General features: G+C 46.9%; 1 protein-coding gene and 1 long non-coding RNA gene across 8 annotated transcripts in view; one reads left to right on the forward strand and one right to left on the reverse strand.

The window, feature by feature from the left end:
• HORMAD2 (HORMA domain containing 2) overlaps positions 1-17,206 on the forward strand; it is a 116,035-nt gene extending 98,829 nt beyond the window's left edge. For 5 of the 7 annotated variants that reach the window (XR_012125614.1, XR_012125616.1, XR_012125615.1 and 2 more), the window contains 2 exons: positions 15,286-15,667; positions 15,993-17,206. Coding sequence is in view for 2 of the 7 variants with exons in the window: in XM_073222906.1 (XP_073079007.1) it covers positions 15,286-15,468 (183 nt within the window). In the remaining 5 variants the exon portion in view is untranslated. Of the gene's footprint in view, positions 1-1,039; positions 2,016-15,285 lie in introns of those variants that run through there. The other 2 variants (XM_073222906.1, XM_073222907.1) reach the window with 2 other exon arrangements.
• Positions 10,964-14,474, reverse strand: LOC118967488 (uncharacterized). Its single transcript, XR_005054579.2, has 3 exons — positions 14,084-14,474; positions 13,621-13,685; positions 10,964-13,016 (listed from the first exon to the last, which is right to left on the reverse strand). It is a non-coding gene; the product is annotated as an uncharacterized lncRNA (long non-coding RNA).
• Positions 17,207-21,107: the final 3,901 nt, after the last annotated feature.

Genomic DNA, 21,107 nt, shown 5'->3' on the forward strand with positions numbered 1-21,107 from the left:
TTAAGGAACTAGTGTGGTCAGGGCATTACTGAGAACACAACTATCTCTGCCTATCTACGGGTCGCAGAATGTGCATGTCATTCTGAAACCACAAGGAATGTGGTTAAGTCCCCTGGTCCCATCTCTCAACAAAGATTTATCTGTTTCACTGTTGCCTCCGAAGAGCTTTTCTACTGGATTAAGATGTTAATTCATAGTAATGTCTACTAATGGGCCTCCTGAAAGAGGAACCTATTAAAGGAATTAATTACATCACAGATTCAGAAACTTCCCAGTATAATGAAACGGCTCTCCAGCTGTAATCTTATGAGAAAGAAACCACTGAACTAAATCATAATGGAGACAAGTTCCTATAAAGTGAGAGGCAAGTATACTATGATAACTGCAGACTCAGAGAAACAAGACAGTGAAAAAATGTTAACATTGAAACCAATTTTCACTCACTGATGGGGTTTTAGTAAATATAGACCATATTTTTCTGAAAATTTCAAGTTATTACCACCTCTCATTTGAGGCCTATGTTTGCAACTTATTAGTATTACCAGTTAACCTTAGAATGCAATTTTAATGTTTTTTAAATAAGAAAAATAGTTATCTCCAGTCAACATAGAATAAAAGAAAATGGACTTTGGACTCATTAGGTGGCATTCAAAATCACGAGAAGGTGGTAGAATCATCTTTTCTGGAAGTCTAGATTGGTTTCAACACAGTGCTAATGTAAACCTGGGGAGCAGATGACTTTCTGGTCTCTTATTCCTCTGTGTGGCCCATTGTCACAGGCCAAATCTCCAGAAATGACAATAGCAGAAGAAAAAGATAATGGCAGAAGATTAACTGTAGGGCTAGGAGCTATGCTAGTGACTGTAAACCGCCAATTCGCTGGCTTCTAGGTAGACTGGGGACAGTGGTGCAGGGTGTTGTAATCCGGGGAATTTAACTAATGGTTTGTCTGAAATTCAGTCAAAGTCTGCATTTTAACGTTAACCTTGGATCTCTATTTCTGGACAAGTCGTTTATCTCCTCTTCCTCTGTTTCTTAGCCGCGAAACAAGGATGGTAACCCACCTAGGGTTTTTAACGACCAGGAGGTAGAAGCAGTGGGTCGCGACAGTCTGCTCTCGACCTGTGTGGCGCCTGGAATCCCTCCCTCTGTGTGGGCTCCGGGATCGGTGGAGCAGGGGTAGAGCTGCCGTGGAGGGCCAGCCCATTCATCGTGGTTCCAGAGAGAGCCCGGGGAGGCCGGGGCAGTCCTCTGGCCCCTCCTCCGGACACTGAGATGATTGTTGAGCAGAAGTGAAGTTCATCTGATCCTAGTCTGTGGCTAACGGAAGCGCGGGCCTCAGAGTGAACTCAGCTTTAAGGATGTGCTCAAGAGAATGTTGATTTTTTTTATTAATGAAACTCATTTGTGATAACAGTATATACCCAAGAGGCATCTGCATGCTGTAAAACTCTGTTTAAGAGATTATGGTGATGCCACACTATGTAAAGTGACTTTGAAAAGTTACAGAGGTTACAAGTTGATAAAATATCTTTCATTATCTCACTATTACTTGCATTTCAAGTGTTTCTTAGAATGGGCAAGCTGCATAAAATCCAACCTAGTTCTAGCTAAAAGTCTAACAGCTCTGATGGAAACTGTTAAACCAATTCTGTAACCAAAAACATAAAAACAGCTTAAAACTGCCAGGTATCAGTATTATTGTAATAGTCCCTTTATCAAAAACCTATAACTGAAATTTATAGGTAAGAATTTACAGTCAGCAGCAGGTACTTGGAAACTTGTCAGTTAAGGTTTCCTATTACAGAAGAACTTCTGCTGTAAGCTTTTTAACTCTCTAAAGTCAGAAATTAAAAAAAAAAAACTTTCACAATTAGTTTCTAAGGAAATTATATAACTGTCATAATACTAAGAGAAAAGCTTTAGATTGTCACTTCCAATAGGACATAGCCTCCTTAAAAAAAAAAACAAAGCAAACCTTGTTTTCTTTGGGAGTGTATATTTAAATAACAAAAAAATCTCTTTTCTGGACATATTTCTAAAAAAGATAGTTAATTAAATCATTTTAAAGTGACTTCATTGCCTGTTGCTTCCCCAACCTCCTCAAAATTGAGAATACAACAAATATTTGCATAGGTTTATTATTCACATTTAATCATGAATAATTCACTTTGTGCTGGTAAACAAGAGATGTGGAGTTTCCTTTTTCTAGAATATTTTTCCCTTGGCTGAAAGGAGGCAGCCTCAGTGTTGTTCTGTATGACTCTCAGTGCCCTGGTGCCCCCATCCGGGCGGAGGCCCTCCCTTTCTGCCCGTGCTTTCCCTCCCCTCTTCCCTCCCCTCCCTCCCCTCTTCCCTCCCCTCCCTCCCCTCTTCCCTCCCTCCTTTCTCCTGCTCTGTCTCTGTCCATCTCACTCTTCTCTCTGTCTCTTTCCTCCCAATTTACTTATTTCTGTCAGTTCCTGGGCTATACCTCACCAACACATTTTTTATTACAAAGTGAAAAACGAGTTCAGTCAGTCAGTTCTTCAGTCTGCAAGACAACCTAAGTATATGTTTATGGATTTGCTTTTGTGTGGATACTCCCTTAATGTGGGGAAAAAGATCCTTCCCAACTGATTCTGTTTGTCTCCGCCAATCAGTCATTAACAATTTCACAATTATTTGACTACCCACCACAAAGCCAGTTCTCATTTCTTTCTGCTCCTCCCAGGCCTACGTGGGGAAGCGAAGAAGCGCGTATCCCTGCACACAGGTTTACCCGGGGCATTTCAACCTGGGCAAGGGGACACAATTTACCAAAGGTCAAGGATCCTTCCAGTTCTGTGAACGTCATGAGTCAAATTGTGATAGTATAACTTGTGGTTTAGGAGAGAATTAGGCTTGACACAGTTCAGCTATGACGGGACTGGGAGGGGGCAGTCATCGTATACCCTTGGGAACTCCCTGCTCTTTGCCACGGCCTGGCAAATAACTTGGAGAACTTCAGCCACCCATCAAATGTCATGCAGCCACCCCAACTCTATTAGTTGAGGACAAACGTAGGCATTGGGTTTATATGTATCCACTCTTCAGCAACATGTATCATAAAATTGATCATAAAATATGATTGCCACAGAAACATGGCCAATAGCGTTTCAGAGAAAATCAACCACAATTTGACTGAATTAAAAATTACTATTTTCTCCATTTAACAAACACCACGGTAGTGCTTACTATGAGCTAGACATTTTCTAAGCACTTTATACCTATTAATTCTTTAATTCTTTTAACAACCCTATGAGAGGAACATAAGGCATAGAGAAATTAAGTAATTTGCTTAATGTCACCACAGGAGGTGGTAGAGCCAGGATTTGAACCCCACGGTCCGACTCTGGTCTGTACTTCTAAACACCAGGCTCTTCTATGAGTATGATAGCTGCTTATGGGGGGATGTTTGGAAAAATCAGACAAACATAAAGAAGAAATAAAATTGCCCAGAGTCTACTAAGAAATAAAATTGCCCAGAGTCTACTACCCATTTTAGTGTATTTCCTTCCCATGTGCGTGCAAAAGCATTACATTTGGTAGAATCACTCTTTTTTTTTTTTTCAGTTAGTTATATCTTGTGAACATTGTACCATAGCAAGGTATTAATTTGACTGGTATTCAAACAATTTTCTTAGTCTACTTTGTAAATACCAGCCCAGCCAAGTTTGCAAGCATTTACGAATGGTGGGGTGGGGTAGGAGGGCTGCTGGTTAGGCAGATGACTTATTTCCCCAAGCTCAGAGAACTTTCCTGAACATAGACTCCGCATGATTTCTTTTAACAGACCCGAAAAAAGTATTGTAGCCTAGAAACATAGCGTGACTTTCCCCTACAAAGCATTTCATGTGATGTCCACTTCACATTGTTCGGTTTTCTTAGCAGCAGGGCAGGGAAGGGAGGGTGGTGAGTCTGGGTGCAAAGAAAAATGTAGGCTAGTCAACAGGAAACCTGAAATCCTTGATACAGCAAGGTGGCCTCTGATCATACCCTGGCACGGCCGCTTTCTCTTTCTTTGATAGGTGATGCAAAAATAATAACAACAAATGTTTGAGAAAACCATTAACCTGGTAAACAAAACCATCATTATATGCCAAGACATTGAAGAGTGCTCCCTGAAGCCAAGACTGTAAGGTCATTGCTATGGCCAGCGACAGCTTTTGGCCAAGTCACATGCCATCCTGCAACAGCCACAGAGGTAAACAGCATAGAGGTGTGCTGACCTAACCTCAGAACCTCTTGGGAGCACAAGGAAATTGGATGGAAGAGACTGTTTTTCTTTTCTCCTCCTTTTTAATTGAATTTGTAGCTCTAATTAAAGAGGCAGAAACAAAACAATATTCAAAAGGGAAAGTCAAAGAATGATTCCCCATCTCTGAGTCATCAAGCCATTAGAAACACAGCTGTCCCAATCCTCTCTCGAGCTGTTTTACCCTTTTGCAGGTGAGGAAGTGGAAAGGAGGGCCAAGGGCCAACCTTTTGCAAGTTTCCAGAGGGGACTTAGTTTCATATGCACATACATTTCCACAATAAGTACCTTCTGGAGTTTGCATGCAATTGAATTGCTCTTTCAAGCTTCCTGTCCAATATTCTAACTTGAGTTGTGCTACCAGAAAATCAGGTGTATCTCAATTGCTAAGTCAGTCTTGTTTTTTTCTAGAAACCAGAACTCACTAACTTGAGCCCCTAAATCTACTGCCCCCTGCCTTTTTTGCCTTTTACTCACAGTCACTTGGGTCTAAGTCCCCATGGAGCTGTTGCAGGCAAGAACTCTTTGGAATTTAAGATGAGAAACCAGCAGCTAAATGGATAAATTGAAAATTTTCTTTGACCCTAAGGTCATAAAACTAAGGTCATATCTATTTTCTCAGCCTTTTTGTTACAGGTGTTTTTGAGAACTAGTTCTACTTCCAGGCTGAGTCTTCTAGTCCTGGGGAACGATGAGGCACAGGGACAGGGAAGGGATCAACTCTCCTACTAACAGCCCGTTGAGCCGGTGAGGATCGGCACTTCTCTCAGATTCCACGGGGACTCCTTCAAGGGAGGGGCTGGAGACCCGGGGGAAGCCGGGGTCCAGAACCAGACTAACAGCGTGTCTCCGGGGAGGAATTGAGTAGATAATTTACACTCAGGACAACATAGAAGTTACCTTTCTGTGGCATTTACAAAGCGTTTCTAATGCATATCATTCCATGGTCACGTTTGGTTTTGGTGTCCCTCTACCTGTCCAGCAGGCTCCTCTGCTGAAACCTCTGCTGCCTGCTGTCCCCGGTCCCCCCATCTCCCCAGACTCCTTGAGGCCACAGCCAAGCCTGCTCTCCAGGATAACCTTGAACCTAAACCTTTTCTTCCACAATTAAACTCACTCTGAGTCTCATCTCTCCAAGTCCTTCTAGGGGGGCAATTTGTGCCAAGAGACTAAGAGGGGCAATGGCGTATTACTCTAATACCCCAGGCCCCCTGAGACCCTTGCCAGCTGTGTGAGCTCGGGCAAGCAATTCGGCCCCACTGACCTATACTTGTAAAGAGAGAATGATTCTTTCCAAGTGAGGGTCAAGTGAAATCCTTCGGAATGTTATATATATCACCTGATAGGTAAATCCTTCTTTCTTTCCTAAAGCAAATTTCAGGGCCCCTCCCTCTCACCCAGATTACTACAGAGCCTGGGCCAGTGTCTTTGTCAGCAGACCTGCTCCCCACCACACATTCTCTACCCTGGCCAAAGTTACCTTTCCAGAGTGTAAGTATGACCCTACCTAAAAACTCTAGCGGCTCCCCAGGGCCTGAGTCAAGTCCAGACTCTCTGGCATGGCCCACGAGCCCTGAAGGCTCTGGCGCTTGCTCGCCTCACTGGGCCTCCCTTGCTCAGCACCTGCTGTATGTCACACTGTCCTCTACTTTTAGGGTGCTGAGCAGGCTGTCTTCTCTTCTACAGCACTCTCTCTCCCGGTGGACTTTCTAATTTCTATTCATTCTTTTCATTCTCCTTATTCTGTAAGTATCACTTCCTCCGGGGGCTCATCCTGAGTTGGGTCAATGCCTTCCTCGGTGGCCCTCTCCTGTCTTTCCATCCCAGCGCATTGTGACCACCTGGCTGCCCACCCCTCACTGGTCTTTGAGCTCTTGGGGGCCCAAACTGCGCAGGTCCCCAGGCCCACTCCTGACTCAAGGCGCAAGAAAGGAGTGAATGAATGTACTGGTCACCTTTCCTGGAACACATAAAGTGCTCAATTATCTTTTTAAGTATGTTATGTTTACTTGAAAATATTTGCATTTCAAAATCCTCACCCTCCTCTTGATATCTCAGTTGATTCTTTAATACTCCTGTGAACTGGACTGGGCTCATATTTTATAGTTAATTGTAACTGTATAATTGCAAGTGGCAGAAACCATACTTTGAGTAAGCTTAAGCCAAAAAAAGAAGAAAACTTGTTATAACCGTGCCGGGGCGTCTCATGGAACCCAAGGTGTGTAGTCAGTAATTGGGAAGGGCCTGCAGCTAGAAGCTGCAAAGCCTCCTGGGTCTTTGTTTCTGCTTCTTTCCACTCCTGCAACTCATTCTGCTCTCTCTTCATGATGCCCCTTTCTCATACCCAGTTCATTGGCCAGAGATGGCTGCCCGTGGCTCACGGTCGGCGGTCACAGGCCCAGCCGCATGGGGAGGTGGACCAGCTGCCCTTGGACTGGAGCACAGGTCCTCAGGGGAGATGGTCTGATGGCCCAGCTGAGTCAGGCCAGGCAGCCACTGCGATGACAGGGCAGCGTGGGAACGGCAATGGGCAGGGTCCCGTACTCCTGACGCTGAGGCGATGGGGAGAGTGGCTGGGAGAAGAGGGAGACTCCCAGAGGAAAGGGTCTCCTCTAGGAAGAGGTTGGGGTTTGTCTGAGAGCAGAGGAGGCCCAGGTGCCACCAAAATGAGAGTAGAGTCAGGCACCGGCTTTGCCCAAGGTTTGCAATCATGTTTTACATTCAAGAATCAGAAATGTTGAGATTTAGCATAGTTATGACATATGGGCCAAAATATGCATTGTACTGTGTCCATGTAGCACCGATTGTGGATGCTGAGTGCCCATTTGTGGAAACGGCCTATTGGCAGCTTGGCAGGAGGGATACCCAAGGCTCTGTGGAAACCTTTGCTAGAGCTTAAAATCAAATGAAAACCACCTTATGTTAAATCCCAAACAAGAGAATTCAAAACCAACTAAGTTCATATAACAAGTATGTTTAAAACTCTGTAGTTTCAAAAATACGTTTAGTGATTTTGAAATTCATTTAATTTCAGTAGAAGTAGTTTTTAATATTGATCCTGTTGGTTTTAAATTTGGTTTTAAGAGTTCTATAGACTTAGAGGTAAAAGAGATAAAGCAAGCCAGGGCAAAGGCCTGAGTCCTGCTCCTGAATTTCCCCTTTGCCCTGGGCCTTGAGCCCACCCACCCCGGAGTCCCTGTTGTCCCTCTCTGAAACCCTGGCATTCTTCTGAGCAAGGAGCAGCTTTGTCTGAAAAATCTCTGGTCTAGCCCAGGTGGCAGAATGAGGCCCAGAGCAGTGGTTCTCAGACTTGAATATATGAAAACAATTGGGGAACTTCTTGGAGATGCAGATTCCCAGGCTCCGCTCTCTGAGATGGAGTCGAGGAGTCTGGGATTCCCCCAGGCAGCCCAGCTGGTTCTGATGCGGGGGTTCCTTCCACCTGTTTTGGAGGGTGCCGTCTGTCCAAGGACAGTGGTAGGACCAGAATTCAGACCCAGGTTTCCTGACATGCAGATCAGCGCTCTTCCCACCATAGTCCAGTGACCCCTGAACTACCCCGTTGTTCAAATACAAACTTCACTATTCAAAAATGGCAGAATCAGTCAACAGTGAGTGAATAAACAAAATGTGCTCTAGCCATACAATGGAATATTATTCAGCCTTAAAAAGGAAAAAAATTCTGACACATGCTATAACATGGATGAACCCTGAGGATATTACGCTCAGTGAAATAAGCCAGTCACAAAAGGACAAATATTGTATGAGTCCATTTGTATGAGGTACTTACAGTATCAATATCATAAAGATAGTAGAATGGTGGTTACCAGGGACCAAGGGAGGAGGGAATGGGAGTCAGTGTTTAATGGATACAATGCTGCTTCAGTTTGGGAAGATGAAAAAGTTCTGGAGGTGGACTGTGGTGATGGTTGCAAACAATGCAAATGTACTTAATGCCACAGACTGTACACTTAAAAATAGTTAAAATAGTACATTTTAAGTATACTGCAATTTTTAAAAAACATCACAATGTTCTCTGCCCTTGAAGCCGATTTCATTTACCATTTTGCAGCTGGGAAGATGCATTTACAAATCGGCTGGCTTTCTGGCTGTGGGTTCTAGACATTGAGTTCACCCAGCTGCTTTAATCGTATGCCTTCGGGCAGCCACAGAATGGTCCTACCTGTGGCCCCTCCTGTGGTGCCGCCTTTTGGCACCTGCTATGGAGTTCAAGGCAGCCCCCGTTCATGCCTCAGCCTAACACCTCCCGGGGGCGACAGAAGCAACAGGCCAGGCTCAGGCGCCCCAGAGGGAAAGAGCAGAAGGAAGCAAGAAGAGCAAAGCTGAGGCTGGGAGACAACTCTGGAAATGGTGCGAGTGGCCCGGGGTTCACTTGGGGCAGAAGCCAGGGAAGGCGTTAGAGCAGAAACTTGAATGTGGCCCTTTTGTGAGAACAGCTGTCACATCGCCATTTCCTAGAAATGCGGATGGACATGTCTGAAGGCAGTGAAGCACTGAATGGAAATAACTGGGAAATAGGCTTCCTCCTCATCTCTGCATGTCCTGTCACAGAAAGTTGTAAGAAAAAGTGAAGCTGGAGCGGACTGAGAAGCCACATGTTATAAGTTCTTGGTCGCTGGGAACCCAAACTGCATTCTTTGTTGAAAGGGGGGCATGAATGGCCACGGAAGAAAAGAGAGCGGGAAAAGAGCCAAAAAGAAAGGGGAGGTCAGTGCTGGCTTTCAAGACGGGCTTTGTGATGAGTTTTCTTTCCCTGCTCTGAGAAGTTTATTGGTGGTTGTAAGTTCATGGCGTTGGGCAATTTTCCAAACATTTGGGGAAGTTACTCATGAGAAAGCAACCAACTGCAGACGGCTCGTTGGGAAATGTGGAGAGTCAGTGCCTGGGTGGTTTTTGGACTAATCCAGGATTTATTAAAGCCCAGAGAGCAAGCAGCAGAGAGGATTTTTTAAATAATGAGAGTCATCCGCATTTCGATAGAAAGGAAAGTTTCCCTCTGGTCTGAAGGAGGTGGCAGAGCCCAGGAGGCGGGGAAGAGGAAGGGGCTCCCTTTGTGAATCAGGTGGCAGTCTGGGGACCCCAGCAGCGGCAGAATCATTCCTTTCGAGCCCCCTCCCCTCCAGGGTACAAAGTTTCAGTTTCAGTTGAGAGGACTGGAGTGGGTGAGTAATAGGGCTAACTTCTCCCTCTCAAATATGGTCTGATGTGACGTCAGTATCTCTGCCAGATCCCGGCGCTGCCTGGGAGATGTTATACACCCGAGGGCTTCATTTATGGCATGGACTTACTCTTCCAAAGTTATATGGAAACCAAATTGTTTTAAATCTTCAAAGGTAGTTAAAGAAGGCCTACTTGAAATCTTTTGTAAATCTAAATATGTTTCTGAAAGATGAGGAAAAGCTTTGAAAAATATTTTGCTTGTAGCTCTGTATTTTTATTTGTCTCCTTTGCCGCTGGAACATTCAGGATGTTGCAAACGTCGTAGCCGAGGTTAATCATCTGTCATTACCCGTCTTGATTTCCCAGAATGTTGTATCAAACAGACCGGTTTCCCTTAGTGTGGAAAATCCAATAATTCTACAGCTCCCTTAGGACTTCATAATATTTGACCAATTTCCCTTCTACCAGAAAAAAAGCTTTTTACAAAATTTCTAAACACACCGGAAGACTGTGTCATCTGGCCTTTGAACACAGGTTAGGCTGAAGTTTGGGTGCAGGGCTAGGCCCCAGGCGTATGTGGATGCTGATGTCGGGTGGTCAGCTCAGCATGCACACGTCGTGGAGAGGGCTTCATGCAAGGCACAGGCTGGGCAGCAGGGGCAGAAGGCATGCACCGTTTCAGAAAGTCTGCCCAAGCCCAAAGCCAAGCCCTCAGGAGGAACAGGGTCAGCGAAAACCACAGGGCCTCAGAGTCCAGAGAACCCTGGAACGGGGAGGGACCGCCTCACAGAGAGGGTGACTCCCGAGCTCGATCTTGAGGGGAGCCCGGGGTTCAGATACTCCGAGTCAGGGAGGAGGAGCGGTTCCCAGCAGGAGTAGCAAAGGAGCACCTGCCCAAAGGCGTGAGGATGGAGGAGGGTCTGGGGACAGAAGGTGGACCCAGGTGGCAGGGCTTCCAGCAAGGAGAGGAGGGTAGCTCCTGGAAAAGCTTCAGGAGAAATTATGAATTAAAGGTTTGGAAACACTTATGAGAGAACAATAATTGTTAGGAGTCACTAAGCGTGGCTTCACTAAGAACTAGTCATTTCCTGTTTTTTATAAGGTTACTAAACTGGTAAACTAGAGGATATTGTCGAGGGGATTCTTGGGATTGGCTGGAAGTTTCTGGAGGAACAGAAATGTTCAGGGTGGGTCGGCAAGCCCTGAGTTGTACTGTGCATCTCATTTCGGCAGGGCATGTGGCAAAGCGATGCTCAGTGAGGCTTCTGTGAAGAGCGTGGTTTGCATGAGTGAACGTTCATCCCCACAGCAAGCTGATGATGCGCTGATGACGGGATGGAGGGTGGGCCTCGGTACTGACAGGGGCACCATGTCTGGCCCATTTCTTTTTTCCATCTTCACCGACATTTGCCAGTGACATAAGGAAAACACAGGACACATCTACCTGAGTTTCAGATAATATGAAACTGGAAGGGAAAAATAAATGTATCAGTCAACATATGCAGCCCTATGTTTATTGCAGCACTATTTACAGTAGCCAAGACATGGCAGCAACCTAAGTGTCCGTCAGTAGATGAATGGATAAAGAAGATGTGGTACAGATACACAATGGAATATTATTCAGCCATAAGAAGAAAACAAATCCTAGCATTTGCAACAGCATGGATGGAGCTAGACAGTATTATGCTCAGTGAAAAGCCAGATGGAGAAAGACAAGTACCAAATGATTTCACTCATATGTGGAGTATAAGAACAAAAGAAAACTGAAGGAACAAAACAGCAGCAGACTCACAGAACCCAAGAAGGGACTAACAGTTACCAAAGGGAAAGGGACTGGGGAGGATGGGTGGGAAGGGAGGGACAAGGGGAAAAGGGGGCATTATGATTAGCATACATAATGTAGGGGGGTTGCACGGGGAAGGCAGTACAGCACGGAAAAGACAAGTAGTGACTTTAGGGTATGTATGTGGTGGGAACCTGATAATACAGGGGAATGTAGTATCCACAATGTTGCTCATGTGAAACCTGCGCATAAGATTGTATATCAATCATACCTTAATTTAAAAAAATGTCTTTGGGGCTAGAATGAAAACAAGTAGCTGAAATATAATAGGTACAAATGTAAAATATTGTACCTGGGGTCAAAAAATTAACTTCTCAAGAAGCAGATGGAGACATATGTCTCAGTAACAGTAGAGGTGAAAAGAGATCTTCTAGTTCACCACACTATGGCCTAACAGTGCGATGCTCTGGGTGATGAAGACCCTATTTAGTAGAGCAGAGTGTCTATAGTCTATATATTCTCTAATTCAACACATCCTTATTTAGTCCCCAATATGTGTCAGGCACTGGGCTGGGCAGTGAATGCACTGCAACAGGATAGGCAGCGTCGCTGCCCTCATATAGCCTGAAGTTTACTAGGGCAAAGACACAAACTCAGAAAGAGAAAAAAAAAATCACAACTTGCGATGGGGGCTTGGAGGGACACACAGGCATGTCAGAAGGAGAGCGCTGAGGGACCTGCATTTCTTGGAGGGGTCAGGCAGGCCCCCCTGTGAAGGGAGGGACAGGCACAGAGGCAGGATGTTCCAGCAGGACAGGGAGTCAAGGGCCCTGAGTGCAGAAGGGGCCTGATGTGTTCCCAGAACTGAAAAACCAATGAGGCTTCTTCATGTCTGTGGCCACCTCCACCGTCCCAGTTGTCCATGGCACTGGGCTGCCGTTGCCCAGCCTCCTTTGTGGTTGAATATGGACTTGGGGCCGAGTGCTCCGAGGGCACGCTGACAGACGGCCCGTGCTGGGAGCTGGCACCCTTCGGAGGCAGGCACGCCCCTCCTCTTGCTCTTTTGTTCTCTTACTGGCAGCATCCGGGACTGGGCAGCGAGCCAGCTTGGACCAAACCGCCCCATGGAACGGCGGAGCCTCGGTGGGAAGGGGCCGGGGCCCCTGAGTGACCGCAGAGAGCAGCGCCCCTGCCAACCCGGATCACTCACCCCGGACAGTTACTTGGGAGAGAAGAAACGTTGTGTATTCTCTAAGCCCCTGAATCAATGTCACATCACTTACCTGACCATTACAGAGACACAGGAGAAGCCCCACCAACCTGTCCACATTTAGGACACTGCATGTAGTTCAGAGGGGCACTTCTAAAAAAGAGATACTGACTATGGGAAGTATCTCCAGGGTAAGGAAAGGACAATGAGGTTTACGAATTGGAAAATCAAGTCTATGAAAATCTGTTAAGGACACTAAGGTTGTTTCCACTGGAGATTTCTCAGGGGTGTCAGGATGGCCATCTTCAAACACTGAGGACGATGAAGTGGGGCTGCGGTGGCTCCTGTGTGGCCTGCGGGGGGTCAGAATTCATGATGAGGCAGATTCTCATTCCGTGTGGGGGAGAAGTTTCTAATGATAAGGGATGACTTGAAAATTCCACATGGCTTTGAGTAGCAGAGGCTTCTCCCCGCCATCGTATCCAAGCAGTCTGGCTGTCCACCTGTGAGCAGACATTCACAGGGGTGATTCTGGCATCATTCAGTGGAGATTCTTGCAACTAGGACTTTAGGTAGGAGAGATAATAAAGGACGCAGGTTTAAGCCAGGTCATCATGGGAATTGAATGTCAGCTTGGACTGAAAGCTGGAGGCAAGGGAAATCCCGAAGGTTTCTGAGCAGAGGAGGAACATGATAAAAGTAAGGAATATGACTGGCCAACAGGCAGGACAAATCCTGATTTTTCACAGCCCGGGTCATTTGGTGCCTGCATCCCTGAACCAGCAGCAATTTAAGGAAAACCAAGAATAAAGAATATTGATTTTCATTACTTTATTCATGAGATAATTCAAAAAATATTTTGGAGCTAGGATTTTTCTTTTAACTTATCTCCCAAAATGAATGATCCTTTTAGACCAAGGAACTCAAAGTACTTTACACCCTAGCCTCATTCAGGCTTGTCACATATCTGAACTGTTATGTCAGGGTCAAGACTATCAAACCTCTGCTCTCGGATAAGGAGAAGGACTCCCAGAGAGGGCCAGTGAATTGTTCAAGGTCACAGTGAGTCAGTGGCAGGGCAGGCTCCTGACAGAGGGCCCCCACACTGCCCCCACCCCATGCTGGGGGTACCTCAAGTAGGAATGTCTCCCACATACCAGAAAAACCAACCTGAACCAACGGTTTTTCCGGAATTGGAAATTACCCATGGCATTGCAAGCTCAACCAATTTCATTCTGCAGGAAAGATGAGAAAAGTGAGGCTTAGTGAGGTCACCCAGGCAAAGGCCTAGCTAGGACTTGAGCCCAGTTCCTGGGATTCTGAGTACTAGATCTTACCATCCCACCTTCCCATAATATGCTTACCACCTGCGCAGCACGACTACCTGGAACCTATGGACCATCACCAGGAGCTCCACTGCCTAGAAATATCCAGGTTCATTGGCTTTGACCAACAGTCCTTGAAAACTTAGAGCTGATGGGGGTGGGGAGGGAGAACTGTCTGAGCCTCTCACTACAAAGTCAGAAGGGAGAACATGTGTTTCACATTTGTGCTGCGATGGGAAAGAAAAACTTTTCCTTTCACTTAATCTCGGTTTAAACAAACACAGAGACTGCCCTTTTTGTAAACTCACCAAACGTCAAATATTGTTCACTAGCATGGCAATGGCTTACTAAACCGCTGGAGAACCGCTTTCCTCACGTAATCCCCTCCACTAGTCGGCACTTCAGCTTGAAGAGGGACAACTGAAATAATACACATTTCCTCTGATGAATAGGACAGGAGTCAGCTGATAGAGTCAGGTTTCCAAATCTCTAACCTCTGGTTTCACCCAGAGACCCGAGGCAATGGGCTTCAGGCATGACTCAGGATTTGGGGAGTGAAAGCAAGCCATCAAGTGATGTAAGAAAATTCCCCGCTCCCCTTCCCACCGCGTCCTCCTCCCTGGGGAATGCGGGCTGAGCTGCCGCCCGTCGCTGCATGCTCAGTGGCCCCGCACAGCTGCCAGCACCATTGCAGCAGCCGGCGCTGGGGCTGGACAAAGGAAGCTCTCAGTTACAGCCACTTCCCTGTTGGCCTGTGAGCTCAGATAATTGTTTTGTGATGCGTGTGTGAGAACCTCATAAAGTAAACCAAGCAGCAGAGGGGCCAGGTCTGGGCTAAAGGGAAGTGTCAAGTGGGAGAGGCTAGTGATGCAAGCCTACCTTTGAAGTCACTTTGTTTGTGAAAAGTCTGCTGTGCTCCCTCTTAAGGAAACTCCACTGGAATGAGGTTTCTGTGCATGTGGGGTTCAGGCTATTGTTTTTGGCTCCGGTTTTCACCCCGAGCCCTCGCTAGGACATGTACAAATCCCGTAACAACAGCCTGACATGAAATTGCTCACCCTCTCATCGCACTGGGGACTTTAACTCAGGCAGGTCTTGAATGCCTCATTGTTCAAAAGGACAGGAAGTTTACTCTCCATGTAAATGAGGAATCTTTACTTTTTTCCTCCTTACCTCCTCGGAAGATGTTCACAGAGGCCTGGCTTGTCAGCCCCTTCCCTGGGAGCTGCTGAGACCCGCAGTCCTGTCCAGGTTCCTTCTCAGAGTAGGGGTTTTCTTAGGACCAGAGTGTTAGGAAGGCTTTTCCCTGGAGGTGACACTGGGTGATGGGCTCAGGGTCCACCGCCCCCTCCCCCACCACCAGGACAAGGAAGGGTCAGATCTTCTGAAAAGGGTTCAGTTTTTCTCTCCGGTTTCTTCAGTTCTGATCTGGACGTAGTTTGTTTCTTACACACACACAGAGGGAAGCCCCATCCTCAAATCTTATGATGCTTTTTCTCTTGGGATGCAGCACATGGTGACCAGCTCGCATTTGGAACATTGCGCTGAGGCTCTCAAGCCAGAGGGGGCCCAACGACCGGCACCAGCAAGAAGACTCCTGATTCAGAACCATGACCCAACCCTCCATTGGTGCAAATCCTTGAGAAGGCTAGAAACTCCTAGAAAAAGCTTTGCAGTCTCCCCCATCTCTTGACATCCTCTGTAGGCAAACTCTTTTTAAAAGGCGCAAGAAGAACTCTCTCAACCTTTTGCCAATGCCCCCAGCCAAGAGATTGGCCAAGAGAGACGCTCAAAGAAAAAAGAGGTTCACAGACACAACTGTGTTTAGTCAGAGGAAATCAGATAAGGATGACAAAGAAGTAAATGACAAGGACACTGACCTTGTAGGATGGGTAAGCCATAATTTGTTTGCTTCTGTATTTCCTGAATCTTTTTTTTCTCCTATGTATCTGAAAAGAAACCGATAATGGATAAAAAAAAGAAAAAGGAAAAAGAAAAGTCAAGCACATTGCCTAAGCACTAAAAATTAGTCTGAAGTTGAAATACCATTGCAGTTATCTTCTGCACATGGCTTTGTCATCAACATGTCCCCAAGAGTCACAATGATACCTGACAGCATATATGCTAAGTATTCTTATTTGTTTAAAATTGCAGTATTGACCAGGGCTTTTACATGTATGTTGGGTCTGCATATGTCTGTGTTTTCATTTGCACCAGGTCAAATACAATTAAGCAAGACAAGCAACCTCCCTCCTGGCCGGAGCTCTGTTCTCAGACCACTTTCACATTGGAATCACCTGCAGACCGCAACACATGACGCCTGAGTGTCTATCCTAGAGATTCTGACTTATTTGGGTTGGCTGGGATCTGGGCACAGATTTTTTAGAGCTCCCCAGGGCCACCAGCCACAACTAGGCCAGGCACCCGCAGCACAGCCTCCTTCTGCTGGCCCACAAGGGCAGCCACACTTGCCAGCAAATTGCACAACATCCCTCCTCCCCGGAGCCGGTCTCCTCTCCCGGGTCCCAACCCTGGCTTTGCCTTAGGGACCTGGCCTCCCCTCTGACCATCACCACAGCAAAAAATTTCTGCTGAAAATACCCTCTAGTGTACCTTACTTGTTCACACTCAGTAAAAAATGGCTCTAAAAAAAAAAAAAGACTCCAGGACATCTGGTCATTCTTATGTAATGAGGTGAGAAATACCAAGCTGTGTTCAGAGGCACCTGACTACCTGGCTGGACCCTTCCTTGGGGAGGCCGAGCCCCAGCTTCCTAAGGGGCCAGTGCATGGCACAAATAACACGCATCATGAGCCTGAAGGGCCCTGAGAGCCTGGCCCCTCAGAGCTGCTCAGCACACTTCTGATGAAACTGAGAAAGCATTTGGGGTGCTTCCCCAACCTAATCTGGTTCTGGAAATTCAAGCGAAAACGACGTCCTGCTGATTATGCACGGCCCTCTCAGAGAACACCAGGGGCAGGCTGGCCAAGGAAATAAAGCAGCCATCAGCAGACGCCATCTGCACCTTGTCTGTCTGCCCAGACTCTCCCCCTCAGGAGTCTTTCCTGGGATCTGCATTTCCTGTCCTTGCAGAAACAGGACCCGGGGACAACTACGCTGTCGGTTGATGGGATTATAAACCAGGACCCCTCTGGGCGGGGGTGATGCTCCACACTGTAGGCTGTAAGTGGCAGACGGGGGTATTTCCTTCCGTCTGTGTAGGTGCTCCCGGTTCTGCACATTGCCACCTTCCCTGCTTTGGGCTTTGTCTTGCCCATCACATCTCACTTCAAACTTGTTTCTGGAAGGCGGGAACAGACATTGAAACAGTGTCTGTTGGTTGACGGTACTGCTTTGTGTCACATGAGTAGTTTTAGTTAATAGTGTGTTCCACATCTGGTAGGACCAGACTCTCCCAACCCCACCTCACCCCTCCTTTTCAAAATTCTGTTATTTTCCTTCATTCATTAAATATGGATTTTTTAAAAATTCAAATCAATGAATCCTCTGGGGTTTTGATTGGAATCAATAAATCAGCAAATTAATCTGGGGCTAAAGAAGTTTTCCAAACTGAATTTTCCCATTTAGCAATACCTATCTTATTAAGATCACTTTAAGATTTCCCAATAAAATTGTATAGTATTTTTTTTCAAGACCCCATGCAAATTTATCCAGAAGTGGTTTATGGCTTCAGGTGCTACTGTGAAAGGGATATCGTGATTAGGGTTCTTGGTGGCTTGCTGGCACACGGGAATGCCTTGACCTTTGTGTGTTTAGCTTGTGTCCAGTCATTTTTCTAAATATTTTTATTATTAATTCTGGTAGTTTGTATCTGGTCCCTCTAAGTTTTATAAGGATGCAACCACAGGGTAGCAAAGAATGCAATTTTGTATTAATGTAAGAGTCAGGGAGGGTAGTGGTATAACCGTGTAACTGTGTCCTGGCTCTGCTATAACAAAGTACCCCAGACTAGGCGGCTTAAAACAACAGAAATGTATTCTCCCACAGTTCTGCAGGCCACAGGTCAGAAATCAGGTACCATAGGGTTGGTTTCTTCTGGAGGCTCCGAGGGAGGATCTGTTCCAGGCATCTCTCAGCTTCCTGCAGTTACCAGCGGTCACTGTCAATCCTTGGCTTGTAGAGGCATCACTCCAACCTCTGCCTCGGCCTTCACGGCATTCCTCAGGAGTGTGTGTCTGTGTGTCGCCAAGTCTGTCTTCATGAGGATATCAGTCACTGGATTAGTGCCCACCCTAATCCAATATGGCCTCCTCTTAACCTGATTACATCTCCAAAGACCCTATTTCCAAACAAGGTCATGTATGCAAGTCCCAGAGGTTAGGACTTCCAACGTATCTCTTTGGGGAACTCAATCCTATGACATTCGGTGTGTTTGTCTCCGACCAGGCTCCATCTAGAATTTTGGGTTCTAGCTCATGAACCATATTTCAAGATATCCACTGAAAAAATTGCTACTCTCTGTGTGATAGGAGGAATGGCTATGAGAACCACATTCAGCTTGGATCCAGGAGGCATTTAGAGGTATTTAGAGTGCCTTCACTTAATTATGGGACTTTCGGAGTACACCTAATCTCTGTAGTTTCCAGGAAGGTGGCATTCAGAGGGAAGCAAATTTTGGCTTAATATAATTTGACTCAGAGATCTAAGGGATCTTTGGATTAAAGCTGTCTACCAAGCACTGTCTGTCTGCAACTATAGCAAATTACCTCAGCCTTTAACCGTCTGACAAATACATACTGATATCTATCATGCGCCAGGCAACCTGTATCAGGCAGTGAGGGCTCCAGAGAGATCCAGGCCTTGCCCTCAGGAGGCTTACAGCCTACTGGCCCCAGAACCATACAGGCAGGCTTCAGGGGACAGGGTGCTGGAGGTGTTCTGGAGAAGATTCTCTATGGGGAGGGCATGGCCAGATGACCACTGTGTCCCCTCAGAGCTAAGGCACTGTGGTCTTAGGATCCCTGACAAGTGAAATATAAGGGAAAGTGAAGGTTTTGGGTAGGAGCACAGGCATGGAATTAATTTTAAAAACAAAACAATCCTAGGGCTTAAAGGAACACAGAGGGGCTCTCCCTGGCAGGACACAGGCTGGAAGGCAGGCCCCCACGCCGTGTCTACAGCAGAGGAGAACTTCAGCTGTACAAGCCGGAGGCTGCACTCTCTCGCTTCCCGTTAGAGCCACCTTCTCAGCCTAACTCCACCCACCCCGAGGAACAGATGCTCAACGAGCAGCCCAGGCCCACCGCGCAGCTGCTCCAGCGGGGCCACCACAGTGGGGAAACCGAATCCCTCTCCCCAGTCTCAGCAGCCGAGGCCCTAGGTTTTTCCCCTTCTGCACAAGACACTCAGCCAGGGAAAGCAAAGCAAGAGGCTCCGAACCAAGGGCTTCCAGCAGAACCAGGCCCGGGGGTGGGAGGGGGAGGCCTCCGTTCTCCTTGATGAGCCAAAGCAAAGCCTGTGCCAGGGAGGTTAATCCACCCTGAGATGGGGAGGCCAGGCCGGAGGTGGAGAGGGAGCAGGCCCAGAGTGCGGCGGCTGGGTCTGCAGGCAGGCCTCAGCCAAGGGAAATCTTGCACTGTGATGCAGTCCTCCAGGAAAAGTAACCCAGCAGCTTGCATGCTACCCTTTAACCACACGAGAAGATAAAGACATTTTTAAGAAAGATCTCTCGTGGGTGCTGGGAAAAGCCTGGTACTCAACACCAAGGTCGTCTGGCGAAACAAAGTCTCCATCTGGCCGTGATCACCATCACCGCCCCCACCACCCATCCATGCCCTGCTTCCGGATGCATGCAGACATGTGAACATGCGCCATGCACGCTCACACACGTGTATACACACCACTGTGCATGCATTCACCCTATGCTGCACCCTTCCACACACACATCCAACACATCCTCACACACACACATGTATACATGCGTGTGCACACATCCACCCTCCCACACAATAACACATTCTAGTGTATACACGTGTCAAAATTCAACAAGCTGTACACTAAGATTCGTGCATTTTATTGTATGTACCTCAATATAAAAATAATAGTAACCAAAAAGTTAAATTAACCAATAGAGGCAGAAAGAAAAGGACACACACGTTCTCACATTTTCACACATATGTGCATTCTCACAAACACACTCTGTGCACACATGTCCACACTTATACACCCTCAGTCCTCTTGCATGTACATACACGTTTGTGCACACATACAAGCACACACATCCTTACACATAAGTGCACTTCACATACAAATATGCATGTGGACATGAAACACTATAACATGTCCTCACACACATTCTCAAATGCACATATATATGCATTCTTGCACACATACATGCATCCTTACCTAAACATACACCCTCACAGTGAAACACAGCCCTCTTTACACACACACACACACACACACACACACCCTTATTTGCTGATACTTCAGGAGTGGATTCAAATCTCTGTGATGAGGCAGGGCCAACAGCTTCCCTCCTGGGCCAGATTTCAGTCTGAAGCTCCCTGGCCTGGGACCCCAACTGGCAGATAGCTAGTAGCAAAGGCCCAGAACCTGGGCCATGCACAGTGTCCGTCTGTAGGGGAACAGCTGGGGCTTTGGAGTCAGACCAATGTGGTCCTCTGGGTAACCCAGGGACCTTGGACAAGGCACATAGCCTCTCGGAGGCTCTGCTCGTGATAAAAAGGGGCAGCTACCATCACCTTCATGGCAGAAGGGAAACCGCCATACAGAGCAGGTGTTCCGGAGAGAGAGAGCTCCATTTAGCTGCTCTGGGTCACCAGAACTGCCCCAGGCCCCGCTTCTCAGAGCCTCAGGCAGATCTGGGACGGGAGTGACGAAATTCAAGTGCGGCCACTAAAAGCAGGTCGCATTGTTGCTGGTAAAGAAGTGTCTTATGAGGTGTCCAGCTGTCTGGGCTCTCCCTTGGTGACTGGCTGGCCAAAGCATTTCCAGGGATCTCCTGAGAAGGGGACTGTGGTTGGGCAATTTTAAAGGTACTGAGAAAGATGCCATTTTTTTGTCTATAAAGCTACAGTGGCCAATTGGGGAAAAGCAGAGGAAAGAGAAGCTACAGGAAAGGAGACCCAGAGAAACAGACCCTGAAAGAACTCCACAGGCTGCTTCCTGAAACATCTGGAAATACGCTAATGGGCATGAAGGCGAGGAGCACGTTGCCAAGCCATCTCTTGGCACCGGCTCTGGGAGCCGCCCGAGGGAGCTGGAGCCGACGCCGTGGGACTTTTCCCGAGTCACTGCAGCTTCCTCTGAAGCCAGCCCGGTGTGGCAGCCCAAACCTGGAAATAGTGT

This window comes from Manis javanica, chromosome 15, assembly GCF_040802235.1.
Source record: "Manis javanica isolate MJ-LG chromosome 15, MJ_LKY, whole genome shotgun sequence".
NCBI classification, from domain to species: domain Eukaryota; kingdom Metazoa; phylum Chordata; class Mammalia; order Pholidota; family Manidae; genus Manis; species Manis javanica.